Here is a 16,206-nt window from a genome sequence, read left to right as displayed (position 1 = left end):
CTTGTAAGACATTTTCTACTGCTCAAAAGACACGCTAATTATCATCACACATCAACTTTTGCTGCAGTTTCCTAACGTGGATGATGTTCATGGCTCATAAGGTGCAGCTAAAGGAAAATGCTTCCTGTAGCAATCTTGGGTCACAGCAGAGTTCATGACTCTTTTGAGGATCTACGGGATAGGAGCTAATTTTAGATACTTGCAAAGCCCAGTTGTGCCACTCTGTACTTGGCAATAGCTCATGGGACTGTTCCTTCAGGGCACATGCAGGGACAGCAGAAGTAGTTCAGAGACAAGGTAATTAATAGTTGCAGAATCACCAGTTGGACAGTCTTGTTTCAGCTGAAATCTGGCATTAACCCCCCTGTATTTTCATTTAAATGGGGATTTAGAGGGTTCCTCTAGAATACTTCCAGGAGTTGGTGCAGTACTGACAAATTCAGCATCGCCTGCTGTGTATTTACTGCCTGTCATCAAGGTACGTGCAGATTGCACAGAAGTGGCCAGAGTCAGGCCAGTGCCTGGGGCCTCCCATTGTTGTTCCAAGATCCAAATCCAGCTGGAAGAGCCATCTGCAGCACAGGACTTGCTGGGAAGATGTGTGCAGGGTTCAGGCAAAGGGCTTCTGACTGAGGATGTCCAAAGAACTGGCTCAGCTTCAAGTGGTTGGGACAGAGGGGGAAGGACTGCAGCTACTGTTTAAAAACTTCACTTTTGGGGTTTGTTGACTCCTAAACACTTAATTCCATCAGCTGATTAAGATTACTACTCAGCTCCTTCAAGACGACAGATATCGTTCCTAAAACATCCTTCTTATCTTCCAGCATAGGAAACAGTAGATGTTTCCCCAGTGTTAAAGAAGTTAGGAATATCAAAAACCCCACAAAAACATGCATTTCTAGGGCTACTGTACTGCAAAATCAGAAAGATATCTTCATTTGAAAAACTGATGGTTACTCTCCAATTGCCCACATCCTCGTGTTTTTCTTTCATGCTTCAGCATAAAAATATCTGAATTAAGCGTAAACATTTTCTGGAAAAGGGGGCAGTGGGTGCAGGATTTGCATCTCCTTAGCAAACTAAAACTAAGTATTGGTAAGTAAGACACGGGCTTCCCACTTGCTTCATTGAGCACATACCCTGCAAGTGGAATTTCCACTGCATTTGAAGTCACGGACAAAATAACTGGTTTCAACAGTTTACCCAAAATGTCATGTAAAGAAATATGAAACAGTTTCCACTGCTCATGTACTGAAGACAAACATTTCAGGAATCTCAGCAGTGCAGGTCTGTGTTAAAGCTCCACTAACGATGGCTTATTTAAGTGGCACATTTCACTTTGGGGCCAGTTCAGCAAACCTCTCTGCAGGAGTGAACTTGTCTTGGGTGCCCCGAACCCCTGCAACTGCACTTGTGCTTTGGTGGGGTGTGTGACTGCAACACTGACAGCAGATGACTTAACTGTGCCTATCTGTGCAGCACCAAGCAGATCAGAGCCCTCAGAGTTCAGGAAAATAATACATTACGCTACTACGCAGCTCGTATTTGTCATGGCTGTTCCTGCCAGGAAGCAAAGTCCTAAACAAGCAGCCTCGCCTCCCCTCTCAGCTTTTTGCAGTCCTGTCATCAGTGCGTCATCGAGTCACCCACGCAGTGTGAGCCAGCATGGGAGAAGTTGTTGGAAAACCAATAGTTAATATGGGACCTTCATTTACTATAGTGTTAGGGGGTTTGGAGATTACAGGCTGTGCTGACCCTGCCCTTCAGGGCAACATCTATAGAGTTCATGCCCCAGGGGCAGATTTGCTCCCAGCAGCAGGGGCAGGAGCGGGCAAATAGTTTAACACCCAAGGCAAAGGAGGAGGGAAAGCAGCAATTTGTATTTACCTGCTGCCTGTGCAGCGCTTTCAGCTTGTTGCACGGCTTCCTCGGCAAGCTTCTTCCCAATCCCGAACATGGCTGCTCAGTCCTCTCTCCCCGGATGAGATGAGCAAGTTTATCCCTAAGTTCGGTTCTGTTACACTGTTTGGCAAAGTGCAGCTTTTTATAGACAAAGCCGGACTCCTCCCAGTAGTTAGAGGGCAAATACAAACTGGAACAGAGAAAAGTCATGAGCCCTTGTTGGGTGATTAATATACCAGGCATAAAAGGGTGAAGGGACATTTATGCTTGTTATGTTTTCCTCCCTGGGGAGAGGGCGTGGATTAATCAGCAGAAGTTTTCCATAGCCCAGGAATGAAAGCTTTGTTTTTCCATATCGAGGAGTTGGTAAACAGCATGCATGCCACAGCTGTCCCAACCAAAGGCTCCCGAGCCAGTGCCGCAGGGGGATACACAGGCTGGCACAGCTCATCGTGAACCGGGCAGAAAAACATTGCATTGCAGAACACTCAGCTGGAGAATTGCTTAAATCAACTTCGGCATTTCAAAACCTTACATAGAAAAGTATCCAGTTTCGGATGATTCTTGTCCACATTCCTTTGCTCCTCAGTAGGACTTAAAATTCATGGTTATAAAAAGGAATGGGAGGAGCTAACCCTGCTTTTTAAAGCATCTGATGAAATCTTTATTGCTTTACACAAAGCTCATAATTTTGTAGTGTGTCATAATTAATACTTTAACCTCTTATTTCCGAGGTCTGGCTCAGCAGAATAGGTTTGTGTCCTTCCCCACAGCAAGTATTTTGCAGGACCTAGCACGGGCTCCAGGGCCTTGGGCATCAGCAAGGGTCAGTGGGGTGCAGCCCCACAGTCTCAGTCTGCCCTCACCAGGCTCACATCACCCATCCGGGTGACAAAAAGTTGAGCTGCCCAACCTTGTTCCCTGAGACAGAGCCAATGAGATGGGATGTGGCATGGGGTCAGTCGGAGACACGTGGTCCCCACACCATCTTGGTTCATCTCACAGGACACCAGCCACCCAGGAGCTGATCTCATACCAAAAGACTAGGCTTAGTTTTTTCTGGGATCACCTGCCCTCTGGCAAAATTGCTTTTATGCCCTTTCACACAGGACAGGAAGTTTCACTCTGTTGATCAAATAATTGTTGCTGGAAATGGCAGGGGAAAAAGCCTAACCTACCTTAGAATGAGGGTTTATTCATCAAACTGATCTTCTGCCTACTGCTGCTACCACAGCAGGCTTTAGAAATCTTGATCTCAGACACGGCACTTCATGAACAACTGTTCCTCTGCAATGTCCCTTCCAGCATTACAGCAAAAGCTCTGTTTTATTACCACCATCACAGTTTATTACAGACCACAAAGTCCTACTTAATGTCAATTAAATGTGACGCAGAGGGGTTTCTGGGGGTAGGGAGGGGCTTCTCTATTTTATCTTCTAACAGCAAAGAAGGGATTGCTCACCATATCTGAAAGCAAATTCTATCAGAAAATGTTCACAATAAAAAAGTAAAGGGTTGTGTCATCAAGTCAAGGATTGTTAACCAAGTTCAAAACAGACCTACAATGCAGGAAAACAACCCTCTGAAATATTTCAGATAACTCAGACCAGCATCTGACCAATGGAAATTCTTTGCACAGCAGCCAAGAAGCAGAACGCACACATTGTTCCCTGTGACATCCTCAATTGCCCATGGCTGGCCTTGTACACGGAAACTGCAATTTCCTAGTCCTACTCTGCTGCTGCTCCAGTTACTGAGAGGGGCAGGTGTGTGAAGACAGCAAGACTCAGAGTCAGCAACAGGTTTGTGTATTTGTCAAGGCAAGTGTTAATATTGTGACGAGACACTGGAAATACCCCTCTTCATCCCATCCTCACTACAAAGTGGATGACAGTTCCTGCTCTCACACACTCCAGTACTGCAAACACAACTCCTTTTTTTAAAAATCCACATCATCACTAGTTCACAAGCAACCTCCTTGAAGGCAGATTGGTACAGCATCAGCACTGATGCTTTGGCTTCCCAGTGAACATCAGTGCAGAAATAAAATTACAGAGCCAATCCTAATTATATTACACCGATGCACTGCAGGTACATACTGAATTGTAACATGGGAGAGAGTACGTGCCATTGCAATACTGCCTTGCAGACAGGTGAAGGTGATGTTTGCATCACAGGAGTGAAAACACAGCAATAAAACACACCACAGTTCTCAAACACATAAAGGACCTTCCTTATGTCACTACATAAAGCTATAGAAGACCAGTGAAGAGGTGCAGATGTCTGCAGACACCAGGACTTCCATCAGGAATGCATTTAAACCGACACTAGATTGCTCTCAGCGCAGGGCTCATCTCTATGCATAGACCTGGCCCCGCGCCTCGCTCCCCTCCCGAACACACAGACAAAGCCCAGGACAGCGCCCAGAGTAGAGCCAGGGCAGCCTGCTGAAAGCACGGGGCAGAGCTGCCAAGACACAGACACAAAGGCTCCCTAAACTCAGCCACCAGCCAGCACGGGCAAACACGCCGAGCTGGAGAGCAGAGGCAAAACCCGTCACCCTTTGCCACGACCAGGGGCTGCAGGACGCGCGTCCCCCAGGCTGGCTGGGCACCAGCACTGCCAGCATCCACCGCCTGGAGCCATCTCAGCCTCTCCCACCGGGTCACATCCCATCACAACGCAGCCACAGCGCCCAGAGGCAGAAATCACAGCACCAACACGCACCCGTCCGCCCTCCCCCAGAGCGCACGGCCCGCACCGACACCTCATACCTACCCACTACGTCCACAGTCAGGAGCTTTCCTGGGTCCCTCCCGCAGCCCCTTTAAAGCCTCCCCAGCCCCCACCCGGCTCAGCTGGGCAGCCCCAGCCCAGGCGCAGAAAGTTTTGGGGAAGGGCCCCTCTGCCCCAGCTCAGGTGCAGCAGGTTTTGGGAAGGTCTCTGCCTTGTGGGGTTTTGAGTGAAGGGTCAATGTGTGCAACGGGTAGGAGATGAACTTCAAACATGAAAGGAAGGTCACCTTTGTCCTGTGGACAGCAAACCCCACTGTTCCCATGGGCTCTGGAAGCAGACAATGCTGGCAGGCCTAAAAAGGAGCTGGACAACTTCATTCATAAACAGAGACTCCAGGGAGTGCTGGGATATATTCTCCAACATTGTTAATCCAGCAATCATGGTTATTTGGGAGCATGAAGGAAGTGGTGCCAAGAGGGGACCAGTTTGCAGGGGTCCCCAAGTCACCTGTCCCATCACTGCTGTTTGCTGCTGCTGGGGGTGGTCACCTGGCATTTTTTCAGGTTGTGGTGAAATGGCATAACACAGGCAGAGTGTGCAGCCTGCACAGCAGCTCCAGCACATACCAATGGCATGTGGGCAATAGCACCCAACACACCACCAGCTTATTCATCTTCAGTTTTCTTCGTCTTACTTCTAGGAAGGCAAGTTTCTCCTCGTGGACATGCCATTCCAACTTGTGCCAAGCAGTTTCTCCATGATATCCTCACAAAACAGCAAGCTGTTCCCTCCCTCACACTCCACAGGCACCAGCACCACTTTGTCTGTGGCTCCTTCGGAGAAAAAAGCAGCCTCCCATGGCAGCCACCCATGTCCCACCCATGTCTTGTCCATGTGACCTGTGGGTCTGGGATAGGGACATGAGAGGTGCTACAGAGGGACATGAGAACCTGATCAACTGCCAAAAGGGTGATTTGGGAAAAGCCATAAAAGCAGGACAGTTAGTCATAAAAACAAAGGAGATTGTAAGCTAGATATGGGAAGCAAAATGGCAGCTAAGGGAGCAAGATTTGAGAGTGGGATCCAGGGAAACTGAGGCAGAGTGAGGTGATGCGGGCAGGCCCTGGGGGCTGCTCCTGCCAAGGCCAGCACAAGAGCAGTAAGAAGGGCCTTCCTTACCAAGGACTTGGTTAGTATTTCCCACAGCACCTCTCCCTGCACAGGCAGTGAGTCAGCTGCTGTGCTCGACAGCTGTGCTCCCTATGGTCCAGCTTTTACACCTGCTCTGTTCTCCCAGCTTTACAATTAACCACAAGGGCAAGAAATGCTCAAAGGACCCTCACAAGGTGCCTGGGCTGGGAGCTGTAAAGAAAGGAAGAAACCCAGACGTGTTATTAAATAGGAAAAAAGAGCTATGCACGAAAAGGGTTTATTTGCATGAAATTCCTGGTAATTTCCTACGTGAAGGCAAAAGAGACACTGAGCAAGCACCACGTGTGTCATGTGTGTGTGCGTGTGTGCACTAGTACTGTGCACTACCAACAGCAGCTGAGGGGCTGATATGAAGCAGGAGAAGCATCTATGAAGCAAGGCTTAGGAGCACAGTGGAAATGGCTTATGTACATATCTTTTGAGGCTGTTGGCCCCAGGGGTGTGTGGATGTGGATCCCAGCCCAGCCAGAACCCCAGCAGTGCTCCACAGGGACACAGGCTGGGCCATCTGCTGTGGCTGAAATGTGCACAGAAACCTCAAAAAGGCACCAGGGTTGGAGAGAGAGGACGGGGATTTTAAAAAAAAAAATCACCTTTGTGTTTTGCCACATGACAGGAAACTATGGCTGCAAAGACAGGTTTCAGAGAGCTTGGATTCTTGATAACCCTTGGAACATCAATCAAAGCATTCACCTGAGATGAGTATTCCTGTTTTCTTGGGCAAAGGAAAGAGCTGAAGGTGGATTTTGAGCAGCCTGGTAAAATCTGTGCCCCTTGTTCCCCCCCTGCTGAGCTGTGAAGGAGAGATGGTGGGGACTGCATACCCCCAAGCCGTCCTGGGAAGGTCTCTGGAGCATTGGAGTGGGGCACAGAGCAGGAGGTGCTCACGCTGGGCAGCCCAGCCAGGCTGAAACATGAATCCCCTTCGCTCAGCATTTCATAGCTCGGGCAGCTGCAGGCACACCCAGAAGCAAATTTTAGGAAATTTGAGAACTCAGGTGTTAGACAACTTCACAAGCACAGTGTTGATGATACAGGAGCTGGTAGGAGCTTTAGGAATGTCCGCTTTGCTTTTACACAACATCTGGAGCCTTCAGGTGGGATGGGAAGGCACAGTGCTGTGTTGGGACATGGGTCCTTGCGTGATGCACAAGGAACAGAGAGCCCCAAATACTGTGACTAAGGCAGGGACCTTATTTGTGGAGTAAAGTGCTTAAGTTTAGACCTAGAAACACTTGCCAGCAAGTGACTCAGACTCACGGGTGCCTGTGGCACAGCATTCACCCTCGGGACAAAAGAGATGTGAAATACTCTGATCAGGCTGCTGACACAGCAAAGACATCCCTGTGCTGGAGACCAGGAGTCAGGAGCTGCCTCCAGGTGCTTGTTGGGTTGATGGAAGAAGTGCCTTCTCCTCTCTCGAGTCAGTAGGTGACCTCCAGTGGTCCCTCCAGCGAGGCAGTCCAGTCTCTACCCTGCTAGAGCTGCTGCCAACACTGGGCCAGAGCAGCGGGAAGTGACAAACTGTAGTTACACTGAAGACAACTGGAATGAGGGGATATAAAGCTGCACACCAGGAGTCAGGGTTGTGATCCCCATGAACAAAGCAGCAGGAATAGCGTCAGTAATGTGAGGGGATAACTGGTTTTATTGGTGAAAACACCCACAACTCTTCAAAGTTTCTTTTTGTAATATCAATGAAGAAGTGCTTTGCAGCAAAAAAAAAGGTGCAGTGGAGAATGGTGTATGGGCCACTATCACCCACAAACACAGCACTGGTGTCTGAAATGCTGACCCTAAAGAGCTCAGTCTCCCAAGATTTCACCATCAGGGAGGCAACCATGAAAAGTACTAAATAATAAAGTACTATTGAGGGTTGCCCGGTAACTGAGAGTGCAATAGTCTAATGCTTTTTCTGTGAGCTTGTACTTGGGTAAATATTTAGACTTTTAAAGCTTTAAATGACAGGAGACATTGCATAAGGACACTCGGTGCAAAGCCCTGGACTATGTTTACTCACAGATGGTCTATTATTTATAGGGTCCTGTAAAGGCTTTTTGGTTCTTGCATCCTTGTGTAGATCACAGACAGGGGTGGTCTGTGGGTTCAGGGATGAGCCAGTCTCTCCTAGGACTGCATTCACAAAGACCAGCTTCCAAAAAGCCCTGGTCAACCACAGCTTTTGGCCAAGAGAGGCGAGGCAGCAATACCTCAAACAGGCCTGGATTGCCCTATTTCATTGCAGCCAGATGGCTTTGGTCTTGCTTTGGATTTTTTTTGTAAGGCACAAACTAGATTTTTACTGAAATCAGGCTGGTAAGGCTTCAAACTGGGAGAAAAAAAAAAGGAAAAAAAATTCGCGAAGGAAATACTGCCTAGCAATGAGAAACACCCAGAGGCCGAGGTAAGAGCACTTACTGTGAATAAGTGGGTATTAGTGCCTTCTGTTGACAGAGGCAGCACTAAGTGGGCATCCTGTCTGGCTGCAGCAGCCTCTGATTGCCCAGCAAGCAGCAATCTAAAATAAATATTTCCATCTCCTAGGCAAGAAGATTGCCCCCTTGCCTCTCTCGCAGCGGCTCCGTCCCTGAGCAGGCAGGCTCTGTGCAGTGCAGCCTGCCCGGGGCTGCCTTGAAGCACCGCACACGAACTGCAGCTCAGGCACGGCTGAGGAGATGAGCCGAGCACCCCTCAGTGGCCTCTCTCGCGTCAGTGCTGCCAGTCGTCTTTAGAGCTGCGAGCGAGCATTGGGTTAAAGTGGCCGGATTTTGTCCCCAGAAGATTTAACAGGACATGCGTTGTGGATAATGGTAACAAGAAATTTAGATGGGCAACAGATGGGTAGGAGAAAGGACAAGGGGGTGGACACCACAACTCCCATTCACTCACAGACAGCACAGGGCTCCTCTACATCCTTGCAGGATGGTCACTGACCTCACTGGGCTTCGGATCAAACAGATTTGCAAGTCGTTTTGTGATCCTTCACTGAAAGCCATGGTAAAATAATGAGATTAAATAACAAGGCAATCTATTTCTGAGTGGTGAAAATCTTACAGTACTCTTTATTTATCTTAACCTAAAAATACAGAAGATGGGAACAAACAAACAACTGACAAGAAATACAACCCCAGCTTAACTTCTGATTATTGGAAGAAAACTCAGTTTCATCATATGAATGTTCTGTTGTCCTGAAGTATGAACAGTTTCACTGGCTTTGCAAATACACTCAGCAAATGTGGCAATAATTGTGCTGTTGTAAGAGTAGGGCAACAACATTGCTGAATCCCTTTGAGCCGTGTTGATCATTATGAGCAGATGTGCTAAAAGATACATTTTTTCTCTGTGAAGGATGAGGGGAACCTTCCATCTTAAAATTTTGTATTTGAAGAGAGAGAAATTATCCAGATATCAAACAGCTTTCATTTTTCTACACGAAGGAGGAGGGAATTGCAAGCCAAAGAGGGATGTATACATGCAATACTGTTGACTTAAATTAGCATCATTTTTTAAAGCCACATTTTTTCCCAAAGCCAGACATTGCTTCTGCAGCTTGTCCAGTTGCTTTTTCTACTCCATCTTGCGCCATCTTGGCAGCCTTGTCAATAGCTGCAAGAGAGGGAAAAAGATAAGCAAGCAGTTGGAAAAATGCAACATTGTTTAATATTTATGATGGAAGAGAGGTGTGAAGATGATTAGACTACAGAAATGTAGGGATACATCTTTAAAAAAGATTTTGGCAATTTTGCTGCCTCCCCATCTAATGTCACCAAGTGCCCAAGCCCACCCTTCTCATCACATTCATGGGGCCGTAGAGGGTGTCAGCTCTCAGGAGACACTGCCAATGCATTTTGGTTTTCATCAAGCATTTTAGACCCCGAAATTGATAAGCCTCCCCTCATTCTTAGAAAGTTATTAAATTGTTTATAAAAAAAGAAAATTGAGCTTGGTTTTTAGTTTGACTTATTCCCAATTCCCAGCAACAAGATGCCAACATTTTCCTGACGGCACCTTTCCAGCTGCAGGATCAGCTTGGATCAACCCCAGCTGCTGTCTCAGCAGGTGTTGGGATCCATTATAGGGCTGGACCTGGATGGAGCCCTGCACTCAGGGCTGAGAGGGAGGTGGGAGCAAAATGTGACACAGGGCTACCTAATCCTCAAGAAAGAAGAGCAAAGTTTTGTTCATGTTGTTCCCACAAGTTTTCTAAAGAGGAAGCCAATGTCTGAACGCTGTGCATGAGACTCAGTGTCCAGGGAGCGTCAGCTACTGCCTGCCAGGACCTGTGGATGTACTAAGCAACAGATCCTGAAATCCTTTCCCATGAGATTTCTAAGAGCCCAAAAGCTGTCACTGAAACCAAGGCCTTTCAGGCTGAGAACACCTGTGGGGCAGTGGAGAATGAGCACTGCCCACTGCCACCTTGTGTTGAGCTGCTCCATCACTTCTTGATTTGATCATTGCTCCTACCTTTCTGGCTTGCATCTGTAATCTGGTTGACTGAATCCTGAGTGGCCTGTCCCAGGCTGTTTGCTGTAATTAAGGTAAAAAAAAATAATTTCCAGCTGTTCCCCTTTATGGTTACAGGGATTCCCAATGTCAGTTCCCTTTCCTGCACACCCACAGCAGGCTGTGCCCCTGGAGAGTGACCAGGCTGGTACAGAGCAGGCTGAGGCTGTGCCCTTTGTCTGTGGGCACCCTGGGAACTGTGTGTTGCCAGAGCAGCTTGCTATGAGATTAGTGTTCACCTAGCACCTATGGTCAGCTGAGCAAACCAATGACAGATAAGCAGGAGATAAAGAAGCAAAGATTAGTGGTGAGTTGGAACGATGACATTTAGCCGCAAGCTGCTTATTTTACACTACACTTGCTTTTATTGATTTCTAGCTTATTGTGCTTGGGGAAGGTTGGCCATGTAGAATGCATTTTCTCTGTGGGCCATTTGGGAGTAGGGCATCTTCCAAAATGGAAGCAAATCCATTAAACAAGAACAAGACAGGAGAAGGGAGATTTTATAAACAAGATATAAATTGAAGAAGAAGAGGAGAAGCAGCTAGAAACATAACAGATCAACTCCAAAATATAAAGCATTAAAATATTGAGATGCAGTTGTAAGATATCTGATAGTTTATGAGGGAGTGAGGTGCCCTCTCAATGGTATGAATATATTCATACCATAGCAAATGGCAAAGACTATTTCATTCTTCAGAAAGTAATACTATCTTTTTTGTGGATCTACTACATGCTTGTCCCCAGATGTATGGAAACTTGTTGTAACTTTGAAGAAATAGAAAGGTTTCTCACATATTTCAGCTATACAACACAGTGTTGTATATGAGTACATGAGAGTCCAGGACCATACCTGATAAAATTACACACTGCTAGGAATAAGCTGCACACAAATACTGTAGGAAGTACACTATAAAATGCTAGAATAAGCTATACACATTTTTCAATTTTTCATTTAAAGGATGGGCTATTATGCTTTGCATTGAAAAGTTGATTCCCAATGCACATTGCTAATGATAAAAACTTGGCCCTACGACACGGACATAGCTATTACAGAAATGTTCATATGGGGTTTTTTAAACCCTGCACAGTCTGGTGATTACTGCTGAAGAACACAACAAAAACGTCCTCGTACTATATATTACTAACTGTACATTGCAATCAATGTAGTTATTACCAGAAGGTAAGTGGCAAGTGGCAAACATTAATCAAAAGTTAACTGCAACTTATTAAAAGGAGAGCAGGTTAAAAACCACTACAGAGCATGAGAAAAGACCACCCTGCATAGTGCAAAAGCTAAATAGAAAAGGTTATTATTACCAAAAGCTGCTTGACTGCCCTAAAAACACTAAGTTTAATGTTTTGAGGAGTGATAGATGTTGGACAATGCTCAGCAGCCACAGAGGGAGCAGTGGGTGGGCAGGTGGAGGCAGCTGCCCACAGCAATTGGAGAGCCATGGCCAGCCTGGGGTCTTCCTTAGGTGATGGTCAAGACTTGTTTCTTGGGAAGGGAAGGAAAAAGAGGAAGCTGTGTCCTGCTAGCATCGATGCAGCTAATAGTGTCAGTTCAGATTGTGGGTTTTCTGAGCGAAAGTAGCAACTAAACCCCCATCCAAATATACAACAATATTTTATCTTTCTTACCAGCATCTTTTGCTGCAGATTCAGCCTGTTCCTTCAGTCCCTGAAAGCTTCTTCCCGACATTGTGGCTTCTGACACCGGTTTAAGGTCCTCTGCTTTGATAAAACTAAGCACCTGGCGATGTATAGCACACTATGTGATAGTGTCCTGACTTGTCCTGGTTTTTATACGCCTGCCACGAGACCTGCTGATTCTTTTGGGGGTGATTGGTACAATGGGTGGAGTTCAAATGTGAGGAATGAGAGCTGAAAATAGAGAAAAGTTGTTTATTTACCCTCCCCGATGAGAGGGTGTGCCCAGATACAGACTTCTGCTTCATAGCACTGTCTTTGTTTGTTAATTTGTGGTTGTTTGTTTTTTTTTTTTTAATCAAAACTGAAAGAAACCTGTTCCACCATCACAGATAGAGAAAAGCCACTGAACAGAGCTTTATAAAGAATGCTGGAATACTACTGAAGTGGTAGTGCCTGGGCATGGCCAACTTTTGTCCCTGCCAGGCTGATTTCCTTCCCTTTCCTTCCTGAGAAGAACCTCATGAGAACAGAAACCAGCCCAAACTTGTAGTTTTTAGCAGTTTTAATCATAATCCCCTTTTCTTGTCAGATGCGATACTCTTAGATGGTGAGGATTGTCACTTATGTGTATTTTTATAAGAAAATGCTAATCTGGTCATCTTTCCAGTTGGCTGCTCAAGGTGGATTGCAAATCCCATTATCACTGAAGGCCTTGCCTGGGTGAGGCAGGTAACCAGTGCCAGCATTAGCAGTTCTCAGGGGAAGGGAAAAAAAAAAGGAGCCAAATTAGCAAACCCAACTTTTCCTAATATGGCTTTGTGGTACTGACTTTGTTAGTACAGAAATTATGCTTAAAATCACTTCCTTTCCTAGCATCACCACATGAATAAAAGTTTCTGGCTTTAACCTCTGGCATTTCCCAGGTTTTCACTAGCCTTTGGAATTAATATTTCCTGCCATCAATCCCCAGTACAAAGGTGCTTTGTACAAGTGAACTATTGGCAGAGTTGGGAGCCAAATGGCTCACTGGTTTTGAGGGGTTTGGGTTCCTCGTTGCCATTTTCTGGCGTACAGAGTGTCTCTGTTCAAATGGCCACACTCGTACCCGTATTTGTCTTCCTGAGTAAAGATTTGTGTTGGGAAATAGGCACGAGAACAAGATGCCATGGATAAACCAGTGTGGGCACTGACAGCTCTCATAAGTTTAGTACTTCATTAGTACCCAAGTGAGGAAGAGAGGCAGAAAACAAGGCTCCCTGCATTCCTCTGCCGTTCCTGTTCCGCCTGTCATTTCAGAGAGTTCTTCTCAACTTTTGCACCACTCCTTTGTTATTTCAAACAGCAATCCTCCTTCCCCCTCGATGGGTCAATTAGAATTCTAATTATATATGCACATCAGGTATCTTTTTCAATTCCTTGCTGATTTATTTTTTGTAATGATTTTCTTGGATTTTCAAAAACTCAGATAAAAGACACTGTGGGGCTCTGGCATTTTTTTAACAAAGCCACTAACATGGACCTACTTACCTTTCTTGCCCAAAGCTGAGAGGGCAGCCACAGCACAGCCCACACCAAATGGGCAGATTTCAGCTGTTTTCAGCCCCTCTGTCAGGTTGCTGCTGCCTTGAGTTTCTCTGTTTGGAGTGTTAGTGAAGGAAGGAAGAGGCTCTCCAGTATCCATCAGGCAGCTTGTCACTGCTCGAGAGGACATGCCCAGGCTCCAGCAGCAAATACCTTCCAGCTGCCCTCCCAGCTCTTTTCTAAACTGCTGGATTTTCAGTGCAAGGGCCCTGCAGATGCTGGCTGGGGTGGACTGCCTGAAAGGGACAACAGGAGTTTGGGAGAACATTTACAGCTGGTGTATGTTTACATCAAGTGTTAAATGTGCACCACATTATAGCAATATTTTAAAGACTCCTAACCAGTTCAGGTAAAGATTGCTCTCCAATTCTCCTCTGACACCTACCTAGATTTCCCCAGCTCCAACAACTATTCTTCCAAGTGGAAATCTCAGCGTTTCAGACTCAATATGGATGTTTGATCTGTGTTGCTCCCTGCTTTACATCCCGCTCAAAACATTAGGAAGTACAAATTTCTGAGTAAAACCTACACTGCTGACAGCATAGCAGAATGAACTCCTTATCTAAGGTAATGTTAGCATTAATATTATCCTGTTTCCAAACACTAAAAAGGGAAAAGAAAGCAAATTACCCTTGCCTGGTAAACTGACATGGCATGATCATTATAATGCAGCCCAGAGCAGAGGGAAGAGGGACCTTTGGTACAGCAAGTACTTATTTCCATATGATAGGACAAATACTCTGTCCATCAGGTGGCTTGCAGAGTTACAAAACTGCAATAGAAAATTAATGGAATATATTGCATCATATTTATTCACTCTGTGAGTTAGCATTACTTACCTAAAAATAATGATAAACCCTTTGAACTGATGTTAGATATAGATTAGAGTGCTCAGATACAAACAGGTTCATTGGGCACTGGAAATAGTGGATAACTTCAAACATGCAGTCCAAGTATCTGTGAGTTGAAATTAGAAATTGTTCTGGTTTCCTTTCACACATCTTCTGTGGCATCTTTGAGCACCACCCTCTCATACATCAGTAACATGAAACCTTCTCTTTTACTACCTGATGAAGGTGAGAAGTAATTGATCAGAGCTAGAGCTTATGTTTTACACATGAAAATAGGCAAATGAGGTTAATTAATGAGAAGTGTTGACATTTATTTGGGTTTTGTTAAATTTTAATTTTACCAGGGTTGGGATTTACAGACAGGTATGGTTTCCATCAGCAAGGCAAATGCAACCAAGTGTCAGGGCTGAAAATTTTACACAGATCACTCCAGAAGTTAACAAAGTGTGCCGTATTCAGCACCCGCAGCTGTGAAAAGAGACTGACATTAGTGTGGAAGGGATGTGGTGTTTATGTCAATGAAACAGAATTGTTTTGAGAAATAGAATGGTTTGCCCATAGAAAGATATAATTATTTTAAGTCATATGATAGTCAATTAAAGGATCAAACTAAAGTTGCTCTAATTAAGCTAAATTTGCCTTTCAGTGCAAATATTGATATACAGTTCTGGGAGAAAAGTGGTCTAATTTATTCTTCCTTTACACATCCTCCAGTCAGCTCTGCTTCAAAACATGAGATCAACGTAAGGGCAGTGCACATGGAGTTCTTTACCTTCTGGTTTCTCAATCTTGAGGCAACATCCAGGTGAAGTGTCATGTTTCTACCTTCTTCTGGAGCACCTGAAACCATGCTTAAATACAGGGATTGTTGTGGAGTCTCATGATACCCCGCAGCTTCAGGACTAGGAAAGACAAAAATAATTGTCTGGTCTTTAACTTAGAAGGGGAAAGGTGAGAAAGGCTTGACTACCACCATAAGATCTGGCATAGGACCATTAAATAACTGGTCCTATCCCAGGAGTGGCTGGCTAGGAAAGCTGAGGAAGCAAGCTGGGATGTAAAGTCTACAGGAGAGCTGTGTATATTTCTCTAAGCACACTGAGAGGAAGGAGCCCTGTGGCTCTGCCCTTCTGGCACACAGCTGTGCTGCCCACCTCACCTGGGTCCAGGGGGAGAGGAAAAGTGGAGAAGCAGAGTTGCCAAGCTTGCCTGGCTCCCATGTTGGGATCCACACGAAAAAAGCAGTGCCAAAGGCTGACAGAGAAACTTTGCACTGCTGCAAACTCATCTGGGCAGGGGTTTGTCTGATATTCAGAAAGCTCAGTTTTAATCGGAGCTTTTTCTGATGTGCTATTAACAGTATGGAGTATCTTCTTGTGATTGGGTAGGCTTTCGATGCATTTAGGAAACAGTGAAGCTGTGTTTCAATATAGAAAAAAGTGTCAAAGAGGTGAGGATGTGTGATTTTTATAGAGAACAGTATTAAAAAACCAGCCCTTCAATTTTTTAATCGGGTGCTCTTTGAGTTCAGTTTCAGGACACGCATTATGCAGACACGAAAACAGGACTTTCAGATTAAGTGGGGTTTTAAGTGTATTATTACCTGATTTGCATTTAAATTAGTGGAACGCTGTTTGGGATATTCTGCAGAGAGCCATCACTTCCTCTTCTGCATCCCAGACAGACACCTTTGAAAACTCAGGCCCTGCAATGCCCTTCAGCCCTTGGCTAGAACGTAACTGGGGGAGAGCTCTCAAAGGCT

The 16,206-nt window shown here is 45.6% G+C and overlaps 1 protein-coding gene across 1 annotated transcript; it reads right to left on the bottom strand.

Moving 5' to 3' along the window:
• Window positions 1-8,945: 8,945 nt before the first annotated feature.
• Window positions 8,946-12,229, bottom strand: ADIRF (adipogenesis regulatory factor). The gene is made up of 3 exons (XM_027698661.1): window positions 12,001-12,229; window positions 10,318-10,380; window positions 8,946-9,456 (listed from the first exon to the last, which is right to left on the bottom strand). The coding sequence occupies exons 1-3, from the start codon at window positions 12,059-12,061 to the stop codon at window positions 9,350-9,352; spliced, it is 231 nt and encodes a 76-aa protein (XP_027554462.1). The 5' UTR covers window positions 12,062-12,229; the 3' UTR covers window positions 8,946-9,349.
• Between the last annotated feature and the right edge of the window lie 3,977 nt (window positions 12,230-16,206).

This window comes from Neopelma chrysocephalum, unplaced genomic scaffold (genome assembly GCF_003984885.1).
Source record: "Neopelma chrysocephalum unplaced genomic scaffold, ASM398488v2 Primary Assembly neopelma1_131, whole genome shotgun sequence".
Taxonomy (NCBI): Eukaryota; Metazoa; Chordata; class Aves; order Passeriformes; family Pipridae; genus Neopelma; species Neopelma chrysocephalum.
The sequence above is the reverse complement of the archived record's forward strand: the minus strand, read 5'-3'. Positions and strand labels throughout refer to the sequence as shown.

Coding starts and splice junctions, on each gene's coding strand:
- ADIRF (XM_027698661.1), bottom strand. CDS start 12,061: ATGTCGGGAAGAAGCTTTCAGGGACTGAAGGAACAGGCTGAATCTGCA. Junction 10,381..12,000: donor ATCTGCAGCAAAAGATGCTG/GTAAGAAAGATA, acceptor CCTTAATTACAG/CAAACAGCCTGGGACAGGCC. Junction 9,457..10,317: donor TACAGATGCAAGCCAGAAAG/GTAGGAGCAATG, acceptor CCTCTCTTGCAG/CTATTGACAAGGCTGCCAAG.